A 19,215-nucleotide genomic window follows, 5' to 3' on the forward strand; every position below is an offset into this window, starting at 1 on the left:
TGGCCCAACTCTATTTATTTATTTAAATTTTAATTCCAGTATGGTTAGCATAGAGTGTCATATTAATTTTAGGTGAACAATATAGTAATTCAACAATTCTATATATTACTGAGTGCTCATCAAGATAAGTGTACTCCTAATACCCTCACCTATTTCACCTGCTTCCCGAACCACTTCCCCTTTGGTAATCATCTGTGTTTTGGTTTGTCTTTTTTGTTGTTGTTCATTGTTTTGTCTCTTTAATTCCACATATGAGTGAAATCATATGGTATTTATCTTTTTCTAACTTATTTCACGTATCATCATACTCTTGAGGTCCTTCAATATTGCTGCAAATGGCAAGATTTCATTCTTTGTAATGGCTGAGTAATATTCCATGGTCCCTATACCACTACTTTAAGCTACTTTAGCAGCTTTCATGATTTGGCTATAGGAACTAATGCTGCAATGAACATAGATAGGGGTGCATATATCCCTTTAAATTAATGTTTTCATTTTCTTTGGATAATCCAGTGTGATTACTGGATCAAAGTGAAGTTCTGTTTTTATTTTTTTGAGGAACTTTCATTCTGTCTTCCACAGTGTCTATACTAGCTTGCATTCCCATCAACAATGTACAAGGGTTCTTTTTTTCCCCCTCATCCTTACCAACACTTGTTATTTTTTTTTTTATAGTAGCCATTCTGACAGGTGTGAAGTGATATCTCATTGTAGTTTTGATTTACACTTCCCTAATGATTGATGTTGAGCATCTTTTCATGTTTCTGTTGCCTGTTATATGTCTTTTTGGAGAAATGTCTGCCCACATCTTTTGCCCATTTTTAAATTAGATTATTTGTTTTTTGACTGTTGAGTTGTATAAGTTCTTTGTATATTTTAGAAACTAACCCATTATTGGATGTGTCATTTGAAAATATCTTCTCCTATTCAGTAGGCTGTATTTTAGTTTTGTTGCTTGTTTCCTTTGCTGTCCAGAAGCTTATTTTGATGTAGTTCCAAGAATTTATTTTTCCTTTTGTTGCCTTCATCTCAGAAGTGATATCTAGAAAAGTGTTGTTACAGCTGATATAAAAAAATTTTTTGCCTGTTCTCTCTTCTAGGATTTTTATGGTTTCAAGTCTCACATGTAGGTCCTTAATCCATTTTGACTTTTTGTGTATTGTGTAAGAAAGTGATCCACTTTCATTCTTTTGCATGTAGCTGTCCAGTTTTCCCAATACCATGTGTTGAAGAGAATTTTTTCCCATTGTATATACTTGCCTCCACTTATATTTGTGGATTAATTGACCATCTAATCATGGTTTTTATCTGGGCTCTCTATTCGGTTCTGTTGATCTTTGTGTCTATTTTTGTGTCAGTACCATACTGTTTGAATCACTATAGCTTTGTAATGTACCTTCAATTCTGGGATTACGATATCTCCAGTTTTATTCTTTTTCAAGTTTGCTTTGGCTATTTGAGGTCTTTTGTGGTTCTATACAAATCTTAGGATTATTCATTCTAGTTTTGGGGAAAATACTGTATTTTGATAGGGATTGCATTAAATGTGTAGATTGCTTTGGGTAATATGGGGATTTTAATACTATTTGTTATTTTAATCCATGAGCATGGAATATCTTTCCGTTTGTTTATGTTTCCTTCAACTTCTGTCATCAGTGTTGTAGTTTTTAGATAACAGACCTTTCACCTTTTTGGTTACGTTTTCTTCATAGGTATTTAATTCTTTTTGCATGTGTGCTATTGTGAAATGAGATTGTTTATTAAATTTCAATTTATTGTAAATAATTAAATTAGTATATAGAAATTATTATATAGAAATGCAACAGATTGGTATATATTTGTATCTTCAACTTTACTGAATTCACTTATTCTAATAGTTTTTTGGTAGAGTCTTTAGGGTTTTCTAAATATGGTATCATGGTATATGAACTTTTTTTACAGAAAACTTTCTGTGACTTAATTTCTAAAGATTACAGGTTGAGAGATGTTTCTGCAAGGGAGAAATAAAAACCATTATTATTTACTGAGCACCCATTATATACCATAATCATTAAGTATGTTACCTTCACATCTCTAAGGAATAGAAGCACTATTATCATTTTTGTTTTATAGATGAGGATATACTTGCCCATCCACTTAACCCAATGAATGGAGTTAGCAGAACACTTCCAGAATACATGCAGAAATCAAACTATAAAAAAGATTCCCTTTGCAACTTTTATTAGAAATACATCGCTCGATGTAGAAACTGAAAGCCTGTGAAATGTGCTGTGATGACAACCACTTTGCTGATACATGGCAAGTTTCCATCATGTTTAATAACAATTTTGAGAACTCAGCAAGCTCTCATAATTGTTTATAAATCTCATCTTTAACCCTGAAATCCCTCTAATGAATTTGAGAATTTCTAGAGATTTTCCCTGTAAAGTGGAAATGGTTTAAGGCATGAGCTAAAGAAACCAGTTATAAAGAATAGGGCATGGAGGTTTTAAAAAGACATAATGGAGTTGAGTCTGTTCTATTCACATAAGAGAAAATGGAAGGTAGAATCATGAGGTAGGAAGAACACTGGACTGGCTAGATTATCCATTCCCATTTCCATTTGGGCCATAAACTTCAAGTTTCCAGGAGACCACATTGGGTCAGCCAAAACCAATACACACAAATGGGGATTCAGTAACTTGCACCACAGAGGCAGATGATTCATATAACCATGTAGTTGAAGAAAGTTCCTAAAGCCTGGAACATGCATTGCTTGCAGAATCATCTAGGTTGTCTGTCCAAAGTGTAAAAACCTAGAAATGACCTAGAAAACAAAAACATCACCAGCCTTTGTAGATGCTGCTAAAGCATCTGCATTTGCAACAAACACCCATGGCACTCTGATGTAACCTCAAATTTGAACCTGGAAATAGGCAAGCAAGGATCTATTTTAATTTTTTTTTTAACTAATAACTCTATTCTTCAACTAGAACCGGTTTAGAAGACAAAGAAAAGAAGGAATGCTTAAGAATGGTCCATTTGAACATTCTAAAGCATGTCCCATAATTGGCAATGGGTGTTTAGGGGGACACAATAGCTTGAAAACCATTTTCTCCTTACAGCTTTGGCAGCCCTAATCATCATGGCCGCATTCTGCCAACCTTGAACACATTTTGTGCTTTAGAAGAGATAGCTTCCTTTTGTAGTTTACTGAGAAACCCGCTACATGTATACCAATCATTTTTCCTCTGTCCCCAAAATTCACATTTCAAAATTTGTGTCAGTCTTTGTAATTAAATAACTAAATACCAGGATAAAACTGAAGTCACAAAGCTCTTTTTTTTTAAGTTCAGAAAGATATAGCTCTAGATACTAATAGTTTATCTTTGAATGGTAGAGGAATAGGTTTTATTCTTCATGCTTCTCAGATTTTAAATTTTTTTATGGTGGCCCTCTATTTATTTTGATTATAAGAGTTTTCACTTAATCTTTTTCTTTTTTTAAAGATTTTATTTATTTATTAGAGACACACAGAGAGAGGCAGAGACACAGGCAGAGGGAGAAGCAGGCTCCACACAGGGAGCCTCACGTGGACTTGATCCCTGGTCTCCAGGATTGCGCCCTGGGCTGAAGGCAGTGCTAAACCGCTAAGCCACCGGGGCTGCCTTCACTTAATATTTTTAAACAAAGACTTGGGAGAGAGAGAGAGAGAGAGAGAGCATGTACATGCATGGACAAGTGAGCAGGGGCGATGGGGAGGGGCGGGGTAGAGGGGGAGAGGGAAAATCTTGAGCAGACTCCATGCTGAGCGTGAAGGCCAATGGGGCTGATCTCATGACCCTGAGATCATGACCTCAGCCAAAATCAAGAGCTAAGCTACCCAGGTGCTCCCCAAAAACACTTTTTAAAGAAAGTAGATTTTGAGGCCTTAGAATAACATTCTATTTAAGAAATACTATTCTATTTTTTCATCCTAACAGCAAAAAACACAGTCCATCCTTAAGAATACAAAGGTCTCTTCTAATCTTAGTGGGCTTCTGTGTTCTTCTTTATCTAATGGCAAGTGGAAGTGAGGGAAAGGAATAAGTTGTGTTTTAAGACTTTGGAAAATGTCTCAAGGTGGGCATGGGAGGATCATGAATATTTTTATGTGAAGCAGTAAGATTAAGGTGCTGTATTTAAATTCTAGGATACATGGGGATCCCTGGGTGGCTCAGCGGTTTGGTGCCTGCCTTTGGCCCAGGGTGCCATCCTGGAGTTCCGGAATCGAGTCCCACGTCGGGCTCCCTACATGGAGCCTGCTTCTCCCTCCTCCTGTGTCTCTGCCTCTCTCTCTCTCTCTCTGTCTGTCATAAATAAATAAATCTTGGGGAAAAAAATTCTAGTATACAAATTTCTCACACTATTAAGATCTCTGGCTAGTACGTATATTTTAAAAAAATCAGTTATGAGGTATAATTCAGACACTGAAAGTCACTCTTCCAAAGCGTAAGACTTGTTTAGTATATCAGAGTTGTGCAACCATCACCATTATGTAAGTTTAGAACATTTTCATGTAATCATGAGAGTAATAATGTAGTAATCACTCCATAATTCCTCTCTCTGCTCAGTGCCTATCAATTATTAATCTATGTTCTGTCTCATGAACTTGCCTATTTTCTGACAATACAATATATGGTCTTTTGTGTCTGGCTTATTTCACTTGGCATGTTTTCAAAGTTCATTCATATCAGTACTTGATAATATTTATAGCTAAATCTTTCTTTATATGGATAAATCTTGTTCATTCATCAGATGGACTTTTGGGTTGTTTACACTTACTACTATGAATAATGATGCTATAAACATTCATGTGTAAGTTTGTGTGTGAACGTGTTTTCAGTTCTCTTTGGTACATATCTAGGAGTCAAATGGCAATTGTATATTTTACCTTATGAGGAACTGCCATATTATTCCAAAGTGGTTGTATGTACTATCTTACAATCCTCTGCACAGTGTATGAGGGTTTCAGTTTTCCAGCACATTGTCAACACTTGTTACTGTCTTATTTTAGCCAACATAGTGGGTATAAAGTGGTACCTACTTGCTTTAACTTGTAATTCTGGGATGCCTGGGGATGGGAATCTTCTTTATGTGCTTATTAGTTATTTCTATATCCTCTTTGGTCCAAAGATTTGAGTAGATATCTTCCCATTTTTTAATTGGGTTCTTCTTATTGTTGTTATGAGTTCTTCACATATTCTGATACAACTCTATGATTTTGAAATTCTATTTTATGGTTTGTCTTTTTACTTTGACAGATGAATATGGGGGGGGGAGAAAACATTTAAAAATTTAAAGCCCAATTTATTTTTGTGTTTTTGGCATATTTAAGAAATCACTGATTGATCCAAGGTCACAAAGGTTTACTATTTTCTTCTATGAATTCTATAGCATTAGCACTCTGATCCATTTTGAGTTAATTTTGGTGTACTGTGTGAGGCAGGGATATAACATCATTCTTTTGTATTTGGCTAGTTAGCTCAGTTCCATTTGTTGAAAACACTGTTCTTTTCTCATTGAATACTCTTGGCATCCTTGTCAAATGGGATGTATCTCCCAATCATAAGTGGCTAGGGTTTTCTAAAACCCATCTTACCATACATGGAATCTTAAGTGTTCCAATACTTTATCAACTTTAACTCCTGAAATAAAAGCCCATGTAAATGTGCATTTTCTTCTGGGAAATGAAAAATCCATTTCCCTCAAAAATATTAAGTCTCCTTAAATATCAGTGGTGAGAAGCCATCAAATATATCTATTTTCTTGTGAAAGTTTAAGGCTTGAAGGCTTACCCATAATCCTTGTGTTGTTAAAAGTGAATGAAGATTGCTGCTAAAGAAGTCATATGACTATAATGAGCATGAAGAAAATCTATTCTATGAGTCTTGTTAAATTCTCCTGGAAGTTAGATTTAAGCACCAATGGAATTCTTTAATAAAAAAATTAACAGGATTTTCAAAATCAGATTTAAATATGTATTGTGTGGAACAGCATACAGTAAGCTCAAGTATTTGGGATCAACTCGGAAGTTTGAGAAATGCAAAAATCAAGTCTACTTTTGTATCAACTTTGTATTAAATGTCCTGATGAACCCCAGACAGCCACACAGTCTGAAGACAACAACTCAGAAACATACTGAGATCCATTTAATAATTTTTGAAGATTTTTTTCCTGTAAAATGGCTTGTATTTCCACAGGTACAATAGTGAAGAAATAAACTTTTCAATTTGACATGAAATATAAAAGAACAGCTTTACAAATATATCCATAAAATTTAACTGCTTGTAACACTATACATGGTAAATATGACCACTCCTTAACTTCTAGACTATTTAATACAGAGAAACAATCTGTCATCTCAGCTACGAAGAAATAATTTCCCTTTCATCAAGTGTATTTTTGTTTAGAAATGGTTAAGTAGAACTGGAAAAATATTTGCTTTTTCCTATCTTCCTCTAGGGCTTTTTCATGAGGGCAAAAACTTGAGAAGATATAAGTTTCACTGAAAAGAAACACTGAACCTTCTTCTTTTTTCTTTTTTCTTTTTTTTTTTTACTACTTTAGTAATGCTTACACGTTCTTCTAAAAAAAAATCCTGGAGCTGTCTCGTTGGCCTTTGGGTCATAAAGAAACGATAACAGAGCTATGCTCTATTTCCAGCACTGGAGGAGGAACTTCATACCCTCAGCCCATGAAGGCTAAACTATGGGGATAGAAGATCGCCTGCCAAGGGAATGGAGCTGGATCTGGCTTAAAATCAAGGTTCTGTGGTTTGCCTATCAGAAATTCCACTGTTACAAGACAAAACTGCAGGAAGATAACTAGCTTGTAGCCAGGACGAACACTGCTATGATCGATCATACATCCTTTCACACCAATCCAAAGCACAGAATGGCTTTTAAAAAGTTGATCAAAATCATAGAACTGCAGGTAACAATTCTGTAACCTATGAGAAAAGAAGAAAACATGCTCCCTTTAACTTTCAAAAGTGCCCAAATAACAATACTGAGCTCCAAAAACCAGGGGTTTGAGTTTTATGTAAGCAAAAATAAAGCAATTGAAGCTTTATGAAGAGTTCTCAACTTTCCTAATACAGTATATGCAATAACTTAAGATTTCCCTATTGATACTGGAAATAAATTCTATTACAATCATGTGTATGCCAGTTCCTGGCATATTTCTGCATCCAGATTCATTAGTCTCCTTAATGGAGCCCATTTTTCCAATGGCTTTCTCCTTTCTTTAAACCCTAACCCTGAAATTCTATAACCAGTTATATCACGTGGCTTCCCTGAGGCACAAAGGTACCAAACTCTATAATTAACTATTGAGGAATGATAAATATGCTATTTATATTAAAAGATTTTAATTCTTTTGGGCCACAGTTGGGGGGGGGGGACCAGAAAGTTTAATACTTACTCTGCAGTGTGAACTGTAGCCCTTTTTGCAAAAAGTGAAACCAAATAAGGGAAACATTGAGCTGCAGCATGCATGACCCGACAGCACCGATTATTAATAAAAAAATTCCAGACTAGAAAAATATTGAGTTGTATCCCATCCACTTTTTTTTTTTTTTAAATAGTACACTGACAATTGAAAAAAATTCACTATGGGAATACATCATTGGGGTTTTACTTCAGGTGATCTATTCACAAAAGGCATTCTGGTCAGGCCAAGATCAGGATAATTGTCAGCAGTTTCCTATATATATATATACCTGGGGGAGAGGGACCCCCCCCCCACCCTGCCCCCAATCTGGTAGCAAGCAAGACAAAAACAGAAGTAACCTCTGAGCAATTACTTTTTCTGAACTGTGTTACTTCATTGAGCCAGAGTTCTTTATTCTCACAAACTGAACTGCTCTCACCTCTGGAGAAAACAACTCATTACTCCAAATTCTAAGCAGATCTTACTAGAAGGGAACAAGAGGAGCATGGCTGCTTTGTGCAGACTTGCCACCTCTCTGCTGGTCCTTAGGACCTCACTTGGACATCAAAGATGTGATGCAGACACAGGGTAGTTTGCCTGTTACTCCTTCCAAGAGCTTAGAATTTATTACCCCAAGTTTAACTTTGGCATTTTATTTTGGGGCATGTGTTGCACGTAAAACTGCTAGACCCTGAAGTATTATAGTCCTTGAAGTGGAACATGACAGCAGATCATAACTTTCCAGAAATGTCTCTGATAGGGAAAATCCAGCCCTTCTAGATGCAAGGCCACTGACCATACAAGATACTTTTAGGGTATCAAGACTCCTCAACCCACCTAGCCATACAGCAAGAAAAGGGACTATTGCCTCCTTTGCACGAGTGAGTGAAAGCTAATCCTTGGAGACAGAGGCTGCATAAAAAGGCGTTTGATACATTATGACTTACTTTACCTGCAGACAAAAAGAAAACGAAATTACCTAAAGAATAGAGTAAGTGATCAATAAGAGGACTATTGTTGGATTTCCACATCATTTAAAAATTACCAAAACAAAAATGTCTCCTTTTCAACGATCATCTCCTTTGAAAAGTAAAGTTTTTTTTTTTGTTTGTTTGTTTGTTTTTAACTGAGAAGCTGAACTTTTTAGGTGTTAGGTCAAATTAAGTAGCAGCAATCAAGGGTAATCTAATCACTTTCAGGAAAAGAGACATTCAAAATGTGTTAGAACAACTGAAAATAGGGCAACGTATTTGCCAGTAGGCAAAACATGGAAAGACATTCAAGTATGAATACAGTATGTGAGAATCCTATAAATTCCATACCCCTAACAAAGGTTAAAATGTAGCATGGATCTGTAATGGTCAACTTCAGAGGATGTTAGTTTAAATAAATACTTGCTCCGTGTGGCAGGGATCTACTTCATGCAGGCCAGCTGTGGCGCTCTCCTGTCCTAAGGAGTCTTTACCTTCTGGGAGCAGCGACACTCTAGGTACCGAGGGCGGAGAATGAGCATCTGAGAATGATTCAAAATGAATCGGAACTAACAGAAGGATGGTTGGTGCTCATATGAAATTCTGATTTAATTATTCCTCAGTAAACACTCATTTGCTCTCTTGAAATCAGGAATTTCAAATTATCTCTGCAGATGTACCACTTGGTGTTGTGTATATCTAATGATCACATTTAAATTTAGTTTGATTTGCAAACATTTTCGAAACTTCAGGGCTCTGTAAGCTGCGGGAGAGGGTGACAGATGGCAGTGAGGGAGTGAACCAGAACGACTGCATCGTGGTGAGCTGTTAGCTCTCAGGCTCCCAGAATTTTGGCCTTCTTAAGGAAGAAACCCAACAAGTGGTTTTACAGAGTAAAATCTTCTTTTTAATAGTAAGCCTTAAACAATCCAATACGTAAGTAAACCTGATGTTCTGGTACCTGGGTAACCAGGCCCCCGTTGACCGCTGCAATCATCACCCTCGGTTAATGAATGGGGGTTGCTGCATTTTAATCAACCCCACGGTGCTGGCCGTGGACGGGGGGCATCAGGGACGGGACCGTCTTACACGGACGTTAGGGAAAGGCGGCCTGAAAGGTCGCGGAGGTTTCTATGAGATGCCAAGGTATTTGATGACTCTTGTGGATAAAGTCATTGAACTCCACCAAAGTAAACAAAACCAAAGCACAGGGCAGCGTAGGCATCTTCTTTGCCCAGAAAAGAAAAATCTGAACAGGCGGGGCCTCCGAAGGACCCGCTGCGCCCGCGGTGCCCCCCCACCCCCAGGCAACCCCCCCGCCCCCCACCGCCGCAGCCCAGCTCGGGGCAGCTAGTTCTGGGCACCGACACCTTCTTTCTTCCACATTCGTGAACTGGGATTTAAGGTCATGTCCAAGTTAACAAAGGAAAAAAACCAAAAACAACAAAAACACGGTTTCAGAAGCCAGGGGGAAACTCGGAGCGCGGCGCCTGACACGCAACGGCCACGAGGCCCGGCCCCGCGGGGCTCACCGGCGCCCCCGCCCCCGCCGCCCCGCCCCGCCCCGCCCCGCCCCGCGCGTCCGGCCGCGCGCCCACCTCCTCGGCCCCCCACCCCCGGCCCCCAGCCTCAGGCCCCCTCCCCTTACTAAACAGCATTGTAGAAAAGGTAAAATCTGGAGTTAGTGGCAAAAGAGCTTCACAGTAAGCTGCTCAGCAGGTGGCCGAGGGCACCGTCAGTCGACCGGCCCCTGGAAGATGAGCTTGATGCAGTTGTGCTCGCCGGCGAGCTGCGTGGCGCAGAAGGGGCAGGCGGCGTGGAAGGCGTGTGTGCCGTGCGGCAGCGGGATCTGCGCCCAGTACTTGGCCGACTTCTCGGAGCACACGTGTCCGCACGGGGTGAAGGCGTGCGTGGGCGGGCCCGCGTCCACGTAGAAGCCCGCCTCGCAGCCCAGCCAGAGCGGCACGTAGGGGCCCACAGTCCTGCACATGGGGCACTCGCGCTCGTTGGCCTCCGCGTCGCTGCGGTGGCCCCAGTTGTGGTAGCCGTGCACGTGGCCGCAGCTCAGGTAGGCCCAGGGCTGCTTCTCCTCCACCACCTCCTTCCTGCTGATGCTGGGGAAGGCCAGGGTGTTGAGGCCCACGGGGCACTGCGGCCGCGCCGCGTTGATCTCCTGCCGCAGCGCCTCGATGTGCTTCTGCGTGGGCGTGTGGAAGAGGCCGTCCGCGGTCCTCCAGAGCAGCGTGGCCCCGCACAGGTCGATGAGGGAGCCGTCCTGCAGCACGTTGGTCTCGCTCTCCACCTGCGGCACGTGGGGACAGACAGGCAGGCTTTGGACTTTGGGAGGCACAATCGGGCACATGGCTCTGGGGTTCTTTTCTCTCTTGCGAGTGAACACAGGCGGGCAGCTCGTGCCCCTGCCTCCCCGAAGGGCTCCGGGCACCCGCCTGCCCCCCGCACCCCCGTCCTGCCGGTTTCCTCGCGGGAGCACTGGGTAGGATCTGGATATGCCATACTCCCAAAGCCCTAAGCACAGATTCACCTGGCTTTACGCGGACAATGACTCTAGGGTTATTTTGCACCAACTTCACGAATCTTAAGATTTTTCAGTTGTCTTTTGTAAGTACCACTATTGCTCCTTGATCTCCTAACGGACAGGACGTGTCCCACCAGCCCAGGCTCCTTGTGACCAGAGCCGACCCAGGTCGTTGGGGGACACTGCCACAATTACTGCAGCGGAGCGGACCAAATGATGCCTGGCGATCCTTAGCTTCACGCACTCTATTGTTTGTCCTGCATTCCTATGGTTTGGAGCAGAAGCGTTCGCCATTAGCTTTCATTTTTTTTTTTTTTAAGATTTATTTATTTATTTATTTATTTATTTATTTATTTATTTACGATAGAGAGAGAGAGAGAGAGCGGCAGAGACACAGCAGGAGGAAGAAGCAGGCTCCATGCCGGGAGCCTGACGCAGGACTCAATCCCGGGACTCCAGGATCGCGCCCTGGGCCAAAGGCAGGGGCCAAACCGCTGAGTCCCCCAGCGATCCCCCCATTAGCTTTCATTTTTGAAAAAAATTTGAATTCAGTTAGCCAACATATAGAACATCTTTAGTTTCAGAGGTAGAGTTCGGTGATTCATCAGTTGCAAATAACAGCCAGTGCTCATCACATCACTTGCCCTCCTTAATGCCCATCACCCAGTGACCCATCCCCCACCCATCTCTCCTCCAGCAACCCTCAGTTTGTTTCCTAGGATTAAGAGTCTCTCATGGTTGGTCTTCCTCTCTGGTTTCTTCCCAGCAATTGCACTACTAGGTATTTACCCCAAAGATACAAATGTAGTGATCCAAAGAGGCATCTGCTCCCCAATGTTTACAGCAGCAATGTCCACAACAGCCAAACTGGAAAGAGCCAAGATGTCTATCGACAGATGAACGGACTGAGAAGATGGAATATTATTCAGCCATCAGAAAGGATGAAATCTTATCATTCACATCTATGTGGATGGAACTGGAGGGTATTATGCTTAGCGAAATAAGTCAGTCAGAAAAAGCCTTCACTTTTATAAGGATAGCACACTAGGCACCAACTGCTTACAAAGACAGCTGATGAGAAGCTCTAAGACATGGCACGTGGGAATCCAACCCCTGCCTCCATGTGCCAGGTGTACTTTAAGGCCTGGAGGGAATAAAGCTGCTCGACCCACACTGAAGAGACGTCTTTTTTTTTTTCATAGTGGGAAGCAAACGTGCCAGAGCCAGGAGCCAGTGAAGGTCAGTAAAGTGTTAGCTAATATCATCACAGGAGGCCATATCACCACTGGGGTCAAGAGCATGGACTCTGCAGCCTGTGGCCTTGCTGTGCACCCTGGCTCTGTCACACACTAGCTCTAACCTGGGGCCATTACTTCAGCTGCCTGTGCCTCTGTTTCCTCTTCTGTAAAACTGGACAAGGGGATGAGGAGTGCTAATAAAGTTCTTAGAACCATGTCTGGCATGCAGTGGGCACTTATGCAAATATCTGCTACTATTACTTTGATGGTAGAAGATCAGAAATGATTTCTAAGAAGGCTCTTCCTTGAATAGGGATTTGAGAAAGTTATCAGGAACTGGGGGGTGGAAGAGAAGACAATTCACAAAGAGGGATGGATGCAAAGGCCAAACAGCATGCACGTAGAGGGAGCAGCAGGAGTTCCACAGGCCACCCACCAGCTGGACGGGAGCCTCAGGCTGGCGTCCTGGCTGGCCTCCCGTGCCCAGAGGGAATCAATGCAGAGTTTTAAGCAGCTGTAAAAGAACAGATTTGCCTTTCTAAAAGGTCACTTCAGAAGTGTGGAGGATGGGTTGGATGAGTTTAAGACTGGAGGTGGGGGAGACCGTGGGAGTTCTTTCTCCAGGCAGAGGGTGGGTACACTGCAGGCAGCGACTACCAGCGGCAACAGCCAAGACAGCTAAGAAATGTTGAGGACTTGCTCCCGATCTGAGGAAGACAGATCAATGTCTCTGGCTTTGTCTGCATAAGAGGCAGCTTTCCAGAGACCAGGAATATAGGAGAAATGGCAGGTTTGGGGGGAAATGACAGGTGGTTCAGTTTCAGATGTGTGGAATCCAAGGGTCCTGCAGAGGGTGGGCCACGGTTGTGCACAGGAGCCACACGACTGCAGGTCTGGCTTAGAGAAGCACGTCTGGGACTTAGCAGCATCAGGCTGAAGCCCCAGGAGTGGATGACACTGCTCAGGCAGGGTCTCAGGAGGGCAGAGAGGCCCGGGGATAGAACTGGGCCACATCCCTGCAAGGCTAGGGGAGGTGGGAGGGGGCGAACTTGTGAGGGGCAGCAGAGGTATGGGCCAAAGAGAAATTTCGTCATTCTCTGGCTCAAAGGTCTTTGCTGGCTCTCCACTGCGCTCAGGATCACACCCAAACTTAACACACTTAAAAGGTCATGGACCATGAGGCAGGCCACAGATCTTTCTTACAGTGAAGAGGGCTGCTCTGGTCTGAGATGGGGTCCTTGCACGCGCTTGGCTGGATTGTCCACTGGCCTGTGTGCGAGCGACCTCTGCCTAGAATTCTGCAGCACAGCGCTGCATGCCCCACCTCAGGTCCACGCTGTGGCCTGGCACTCCCACTCAACGTTCAAGTCTCACTTGGTGCCACTTCGAAAGTTTTCCTTCAATGAGAAAGCAGCCCCTTCTTTATTTTTTTTTTCAGCCCCTTCTTTAAAAGCACCAAATATTAGTAGAAAAAGTTAAAGTCCCAACAAAATGATAAATCTTAACACTGCATAGGACAAATAACCTTTTAAAAAACTCTGCTACTCCCCACCCACTGTCACCCTGAGTATCGACCACTTGGTCTCCTCCCCTCTCTCCGGCTGGCATACCCACAGGTAATTCTCAGGAATGTCTCATCTAGGCATGTAACTATGTTAGAACGAATAATGCTGATGTGGCAAGAAACTGGGGCTCGGTAGTAGCCACACTGGTGAACAACCCCTTCTTTCCTTCCTATAGGGCAGTTTCTGGTAAACAACATCCTATAAATTTTGAGTCTATGACTTTTTATTTTGTACGTATTCTTGACTCCCAAGTCTAGGATAGGTGTTTCTCTGAGGATAGGTTCCTCCTGTAGCTTCTAGAACTTTCCCTATGACGGTGTTCATCCCATACAACATGCTACTGATTTGCTGCATCATTTGTGACCTTCTCCACATGGGACAATTTGAGGGCAGAGCCCTAGGCATCCTGTTCATTGCTGGATTCTCAGCTCCTACCCCTGCTTGGTCAGAACAGCTACGCAATCATGATCTGCTACCGTGTACAGTGTCCCATCCATGCAGTGTTCTCTGAATCATCCTCATGACATGGACCAGCACTATTCCAACTGCTCCTATGTGGGGCAACCAGGACCCTGGTCTATGGCCTGACTTCAGAACTGGGCCACACTCCTGACAGTGGCCACTTAAACGCAGCCTGTTTTCTCTCTTCTTTGACTGTGATTTCTTTTTATTTATTTTTAAAGATTTTATTTATTTATTCATGAGAGACACAGAGAGAGCGAGAGAGCGAGAGAGAGAGAGAGAGAGAGAGAGGCAGAGACAGGCAGAGGGAGAAGCAGGCTCCATGCAGGGAGCCCGACGTGGGACTCGATCCCGGGTCTCCAGGATCAGGCCCTGGGTGAAGGCGGCGCTAAACTGCTGAGCCGCCCAGGCTGCCCCTTGACTGTGATTTTTGTGTGCTCTCTCTCAACGGTGAACACAATGTAGTTTTTCTCCAGACTACAGTGTGTGGGAGGTAGCAAGGTAAAGATACCACTGTGCAGAGGCACAGGTTTGGATTTCAGATTTTATTTTTAAAATTCTACCAAAAAGGCGGGGGGGAGGGGGCAAGGAGAAAGCATGAGGAATCGACAGTGATATTGTAGAAGTAAGACAGTTAAAACATAATGACCTCTGCTGATCAGATAGCTAAGCTTAGTGTAGAGAATTCAAATCCTCACCCACTGCTTATAAGCAAGTATCAACTTTTTAAAGCCCTGGCTTTCTCTTCTGTAAATGGGAGCCATAACACTGATCTCATTGGGTAGCTTTGAGCAATGCTTGGGAGCCTTAATATGAAGCACTTAGTAGAGCCTAGTATGTAACTAGTATGTAACTAGTACCATAGTATGTAACACTATGGTTATGTTTATAGCTCCTAAAATTAACTTAACTGAATACACTAAATTTTACAGGGCCAATATAGTTTAATTAAATACCCCAAATATAATTGGATACATTATATCTATAGATCTAGTATAGATCTAGTGGAATAGAAAGGTCTCTAGTACACTCACACCTAAGAGCAGAATTATAAATGTTACCAACTAGATAAAGGAATAGGATACAATTAAAGGTCTATTCACCTATTTATTCAGGGGGTTCAGCTCCTGAAAGGACATTTCCCCCACATTTAATTAATTATGTTGATCATGGACAAAGACTGCTGTGATAAGAAACCACGGCAGTTGTTAACATATCAGTACGTAGATTCACATTAAATGCCAAGGTATATTATTAATATAAAACCTTCTATCTTCTACTTTATTCTCCACATTTGTGTGTTGCAAATGTAGAGTACTGCCAGAGACCGTTTCCTAATCTCATCTCCAGACAATTTACATCAATGCTACCAGCCACATGTATAGAACTAGAGCCATTAATGAAAACATAAGCTCAAAGAATCCCCAGGTGTTCACCTGACAAACTTCTCCTGGCTAACAAGGGGTGTTGCAGGGAAGCCAGGTCCTCTCACCCCCTCAGTGTCTCCCATAGTGCAAAATCAGACTGATGGAAACTCAGAAACCTTTACTGTAGGCCAGGCCAGTTGTACACAAACAAACAGTACAGCACAATTCTGGGCAGATCTAAGGGTCTCTTACAGGGACTAACTTCAAAATTAGTTGAGATTTAATACAGCCCATGAATACATGCTATTTTTGGAGTTCTTCTTAGGAGCACTGCCCCCTTCTCTGGCACACACAGCTGCCTGAGCTGGGTCACTGTACAATCACTGAGCGGAGGCAAGAAACTCATTCTATAAATGTGCCCTTGGAGACAGACAAGCCCTTTGGGCATTCTAGCGAATGTTCTGGTGTAAACCATCCCAGGTGAGGGCCAGGTGCTGCTCCTCACAAGATGATACCCACTGGCAGCTCAGAATCCAGACTTTTAGTCAGGGAGGACGGTGTTTTAATCCTATCTGCTGCCACCTTTGAATTCTGGGGCCCTGGACAATATTTAACCTCTCTATGCTGTACCTTCCTCATCCATAAAATGGGCACGATTCCACTTCCCTGACAAAGCTGCTCGGATCTCATTAGCTGAGGTCTCTGAAATGTTAACACACCTGTACCCAGCAACCATTTATACTGACTTCTACTCTTGCCATCATAATGACAGATCACCAAGTCAGCCAAACTAGGGCAGTTTTGTATAAAGTTATCCAATGATCAGAAACAAAGTTATTTGGAAAAACTGCTTTCACATTATGTTCCCTATTTACAGTCTCTTGAAAAGTGTTTAAACAGAAGTTATTGTGTTTTCTCTGGTCTTTCTTAGAAAACATTTCTCATGTTTACTTGGCCAGGATGCTCTAATATTGGGCTTTATTGTAAAATGCAGAAGCTGTATTTATAGCTCAGTAATGGTGTGAAATACAAATAAAAATAATAGTTCCCTACAAACAAACATTGAGTTGAGTCTAGTAAACCAGGTTAGTATGAGTCCCCTCTGCCCCCCTACCCAACCTCCATCTTCTTTCTCCATCTCAGTTATAGCTGGTTATCATCTTGCTGAAAAATGCTAGATTACTCTTATGCTTTTCTAGGGGGGTTCTGAAGAAAACATTCGTTCGTTCTTATTCTAGCTTCTATCTACTGATTAATTAAAAGCACTGGAGTTGAAAGTTTACTCAGAAACTTCTGGCGCTGTGCTACACAGCTATGGCAAGGTCAGACACCCGAAATTTCCCGTTTAAGGGCTTATAATTATTCTCCACAAAAGAAAGAGTTTAAAAGCCAACTGCTTTAGGCCATTTGGAATAAGCAGGGATATTTATAGGAAAATATTAACATGCCAAGTCAATGCCCTCTATGAATGATTTCAAATAAAGGATTTTATGATTTTGGTGAATTATATATGGAATTATATATTAATTTCTTACTATGAATTCAAGGGAAAAAAAGCTAACTTAATTATCTTTTAGTTCCAGAAAGTCTAGTAAATAATTCTGTAATTCATAATTTTTACTAATTAGTCTTAGATGGCTCAGCATTTTTCCAAATTACTAAAGTTTTACGCTAAAAATAAGGTTGTCCTTAAAATGAATTTAAGTGGAATTTTGTAGTGAAGCATATAATAAAAGATTTGCTATTAAGGTGGTAAGGAGCAAGAAGATCGTTTTCTTCTACTATGGGAAAAGCTTCACCATGGCAGGAAATAAGCCCATCTCCCTAGCATTTTCAGGGGCTTATGGAATTCTCATTTTCCTGGGCCAATGGTCCATAACAGCACTGTACCTGCACAAAAGTTCTGGATTTTAGGGAAGAAAAATGATAATCCTTGAGCTAGGCTTTTGTAGTGTGGTGCATTTTCCAAAGTGAAGACCACTCACCAGCTTTCCCCTTTGCTGGGCCGACCTTGTTTCTCGCAAGGTGTACACGTCTCCACAGACAGAGATCTCACGCCAGATCCCAGGCTGGGACTCCTCAGTGAAGCCCCCTCGGGGATGCATCACGAGGACGCCATTTGTAGTGAGCCCATCCATGTGGCCATCAGGGTTTTTCCATTTTGCTGCCTTTTCCTGGAGAACATACCACAGAACAGAAAAAGCATGCTAAGATTATGTTCAAAATGAAGGGATTCCAGAATCTCTTTAAAATATTCGGTATGGGCAGACAGAAGAAAGTGATGAATTTTCATTTTCTATTTAAAGCTAATAATCAGAAGGATAAAATATGCAATTATTCTGATAACATGAAAGTGCTAAAATGTATGAATGATTTATCATTGGATATGCATTATATTCATCTTGGGAGCTTTAGAGAAAAAGAACCTGATGCCTGGGCCCTTTCCTCAGAGATTCTTTTACCCACCCCACCCCCGCTTTGCCCCTGGGAGATTCCAGGAATCTAGTATGTGTTCTTTAGTTCTATTTGTGCAATCCTTTTGCCTCTTTTGTATTAGTGCTTTATATGTAATCATTACCTGGGAAGTATATAGAAGGTAGGGGGGAAAAAAAGGAATTTTTACTAAACAAGTTGTGGCCAGTATCTCTTCATAAATATCCTCAAGGATGGAAGGTAAAGACAGCCTGATATAATAGCAGGACAAACACTCTTGGATGCCTGTGTCAGTGATTCCTCTTTCTTGGTGACAGAGCCAGCTATTGCTCACATGACCCAGGGATAAATTCTGATTAGGATAAGCCCTCTTGCCAGTGACTGAGCTCTGGCCAATGAGACATGACTGGGTCTTCTGCTAATCTTCCTGGTAAGGTTCCTTTGGTCTAAAAAGAGAATGGAAAGAAAGAGTGACATCAGTCTCCCAGTGGCATGGATCATTCCTTTTTTTCTTGCCTCTTGGATTTACAACCAGACATCTGTAACAAAAAAAGAGCACAGCTGCACAGCATCCAGATCACCTGAAATCCATACATCTATGCCCCTGAAATTGGGTGCACTGCATCCCAGAGGAGGCAGTGGAGGTGGGTTGCTGGGGAGCCAGAGGTGGCAAAGGCAGTGGCCAGTGGGTGACCTTTTCTGACAAAGGAGGTGGAGAGTGAAGGAGGTGAGTGTGGGGTGGTGGTGTCTGCTCTATGCATGTTCTATAAATGGAAGGATTCATTGCCATCTTGGAGGAAAGACTGCAGTGAATGGGGGAAGGGAAGTAGGCAAAGAGAACTTCAGGGAAGTGTCTCCTGTTGTCTGCCCCAGGGTTTTGGTCCATGGACTTCTGGGACCACCTCCACCTCCCGCCCCAAATTGAGGATCCCCCTACCAGACTGTGGGTACATCAAAGCCCCAAGAGCGAAGTACACACCTCCCCCAAATCTGCTGCACCTCCCCACTCCTTTTCCCTTGGAGCCCACTCCCAACCTCAGTGAAAAGTCAGCCCCTACCTCTACCCAAGAAGAGAAACCAAAAATTTGTGCTATAGCGCCACCTTCTGGAATATAAAAGAAAGGCCCCTAACTACCAACCTGCTGAACTGTTAGAATCCAAGTAAACAGAAACTTGCCTAAATAGGGTGTT

At 42.1% G+C, this 19,215-nt stretch overlaps 1 protein-coding gene across 1 annotated transcript in view; it reads right to left on the reverse strand.

Annotated features, from left to right (window-relative positions):
* Positions 1 to 6,080: 6,080 nt before the first annotated feature.
* Positions 6,081 to 19,215, reverse strand: part of PELI2 (pellino E3 ubiquitin protein ligase family member 2) — a 182,648-nt gene continuing 169,513 nt past the window's right edge. The window contains exons 5-6 of the mRNA XM_041759162.1: positions 17,577 to 17,765; positions 6,081 to 10,725 (exon numbers count right to left, since the gene is read on the reverse strand). Coding sequence (XP_041615096.1) covers positions 10,159 to 10,725; positions 17,577 to 17,765 — 756 coding nt within the window. The 3' untranslated portion in view covers positions 6,081 to 10,158. The remainder of the gene's footprint in view (positions 10,726 to 17,576; positions 17,766 to 19,215) is intronic.

The sequence above is a fragment of the Vulpes lagopus genome, chromosome 6 (assembly GCF_018345385.1).
Source record: "Vulpes lagopus strain Blue_001 chromosome 6, ASM1834538v1, whole genome shotgun sequence".
Lineage (NCBI taxonomy): Eukaryota > Metazoa > Chordata > Mammalia > Carnivora > Canidae > Vulpes > Vulpes lagopus.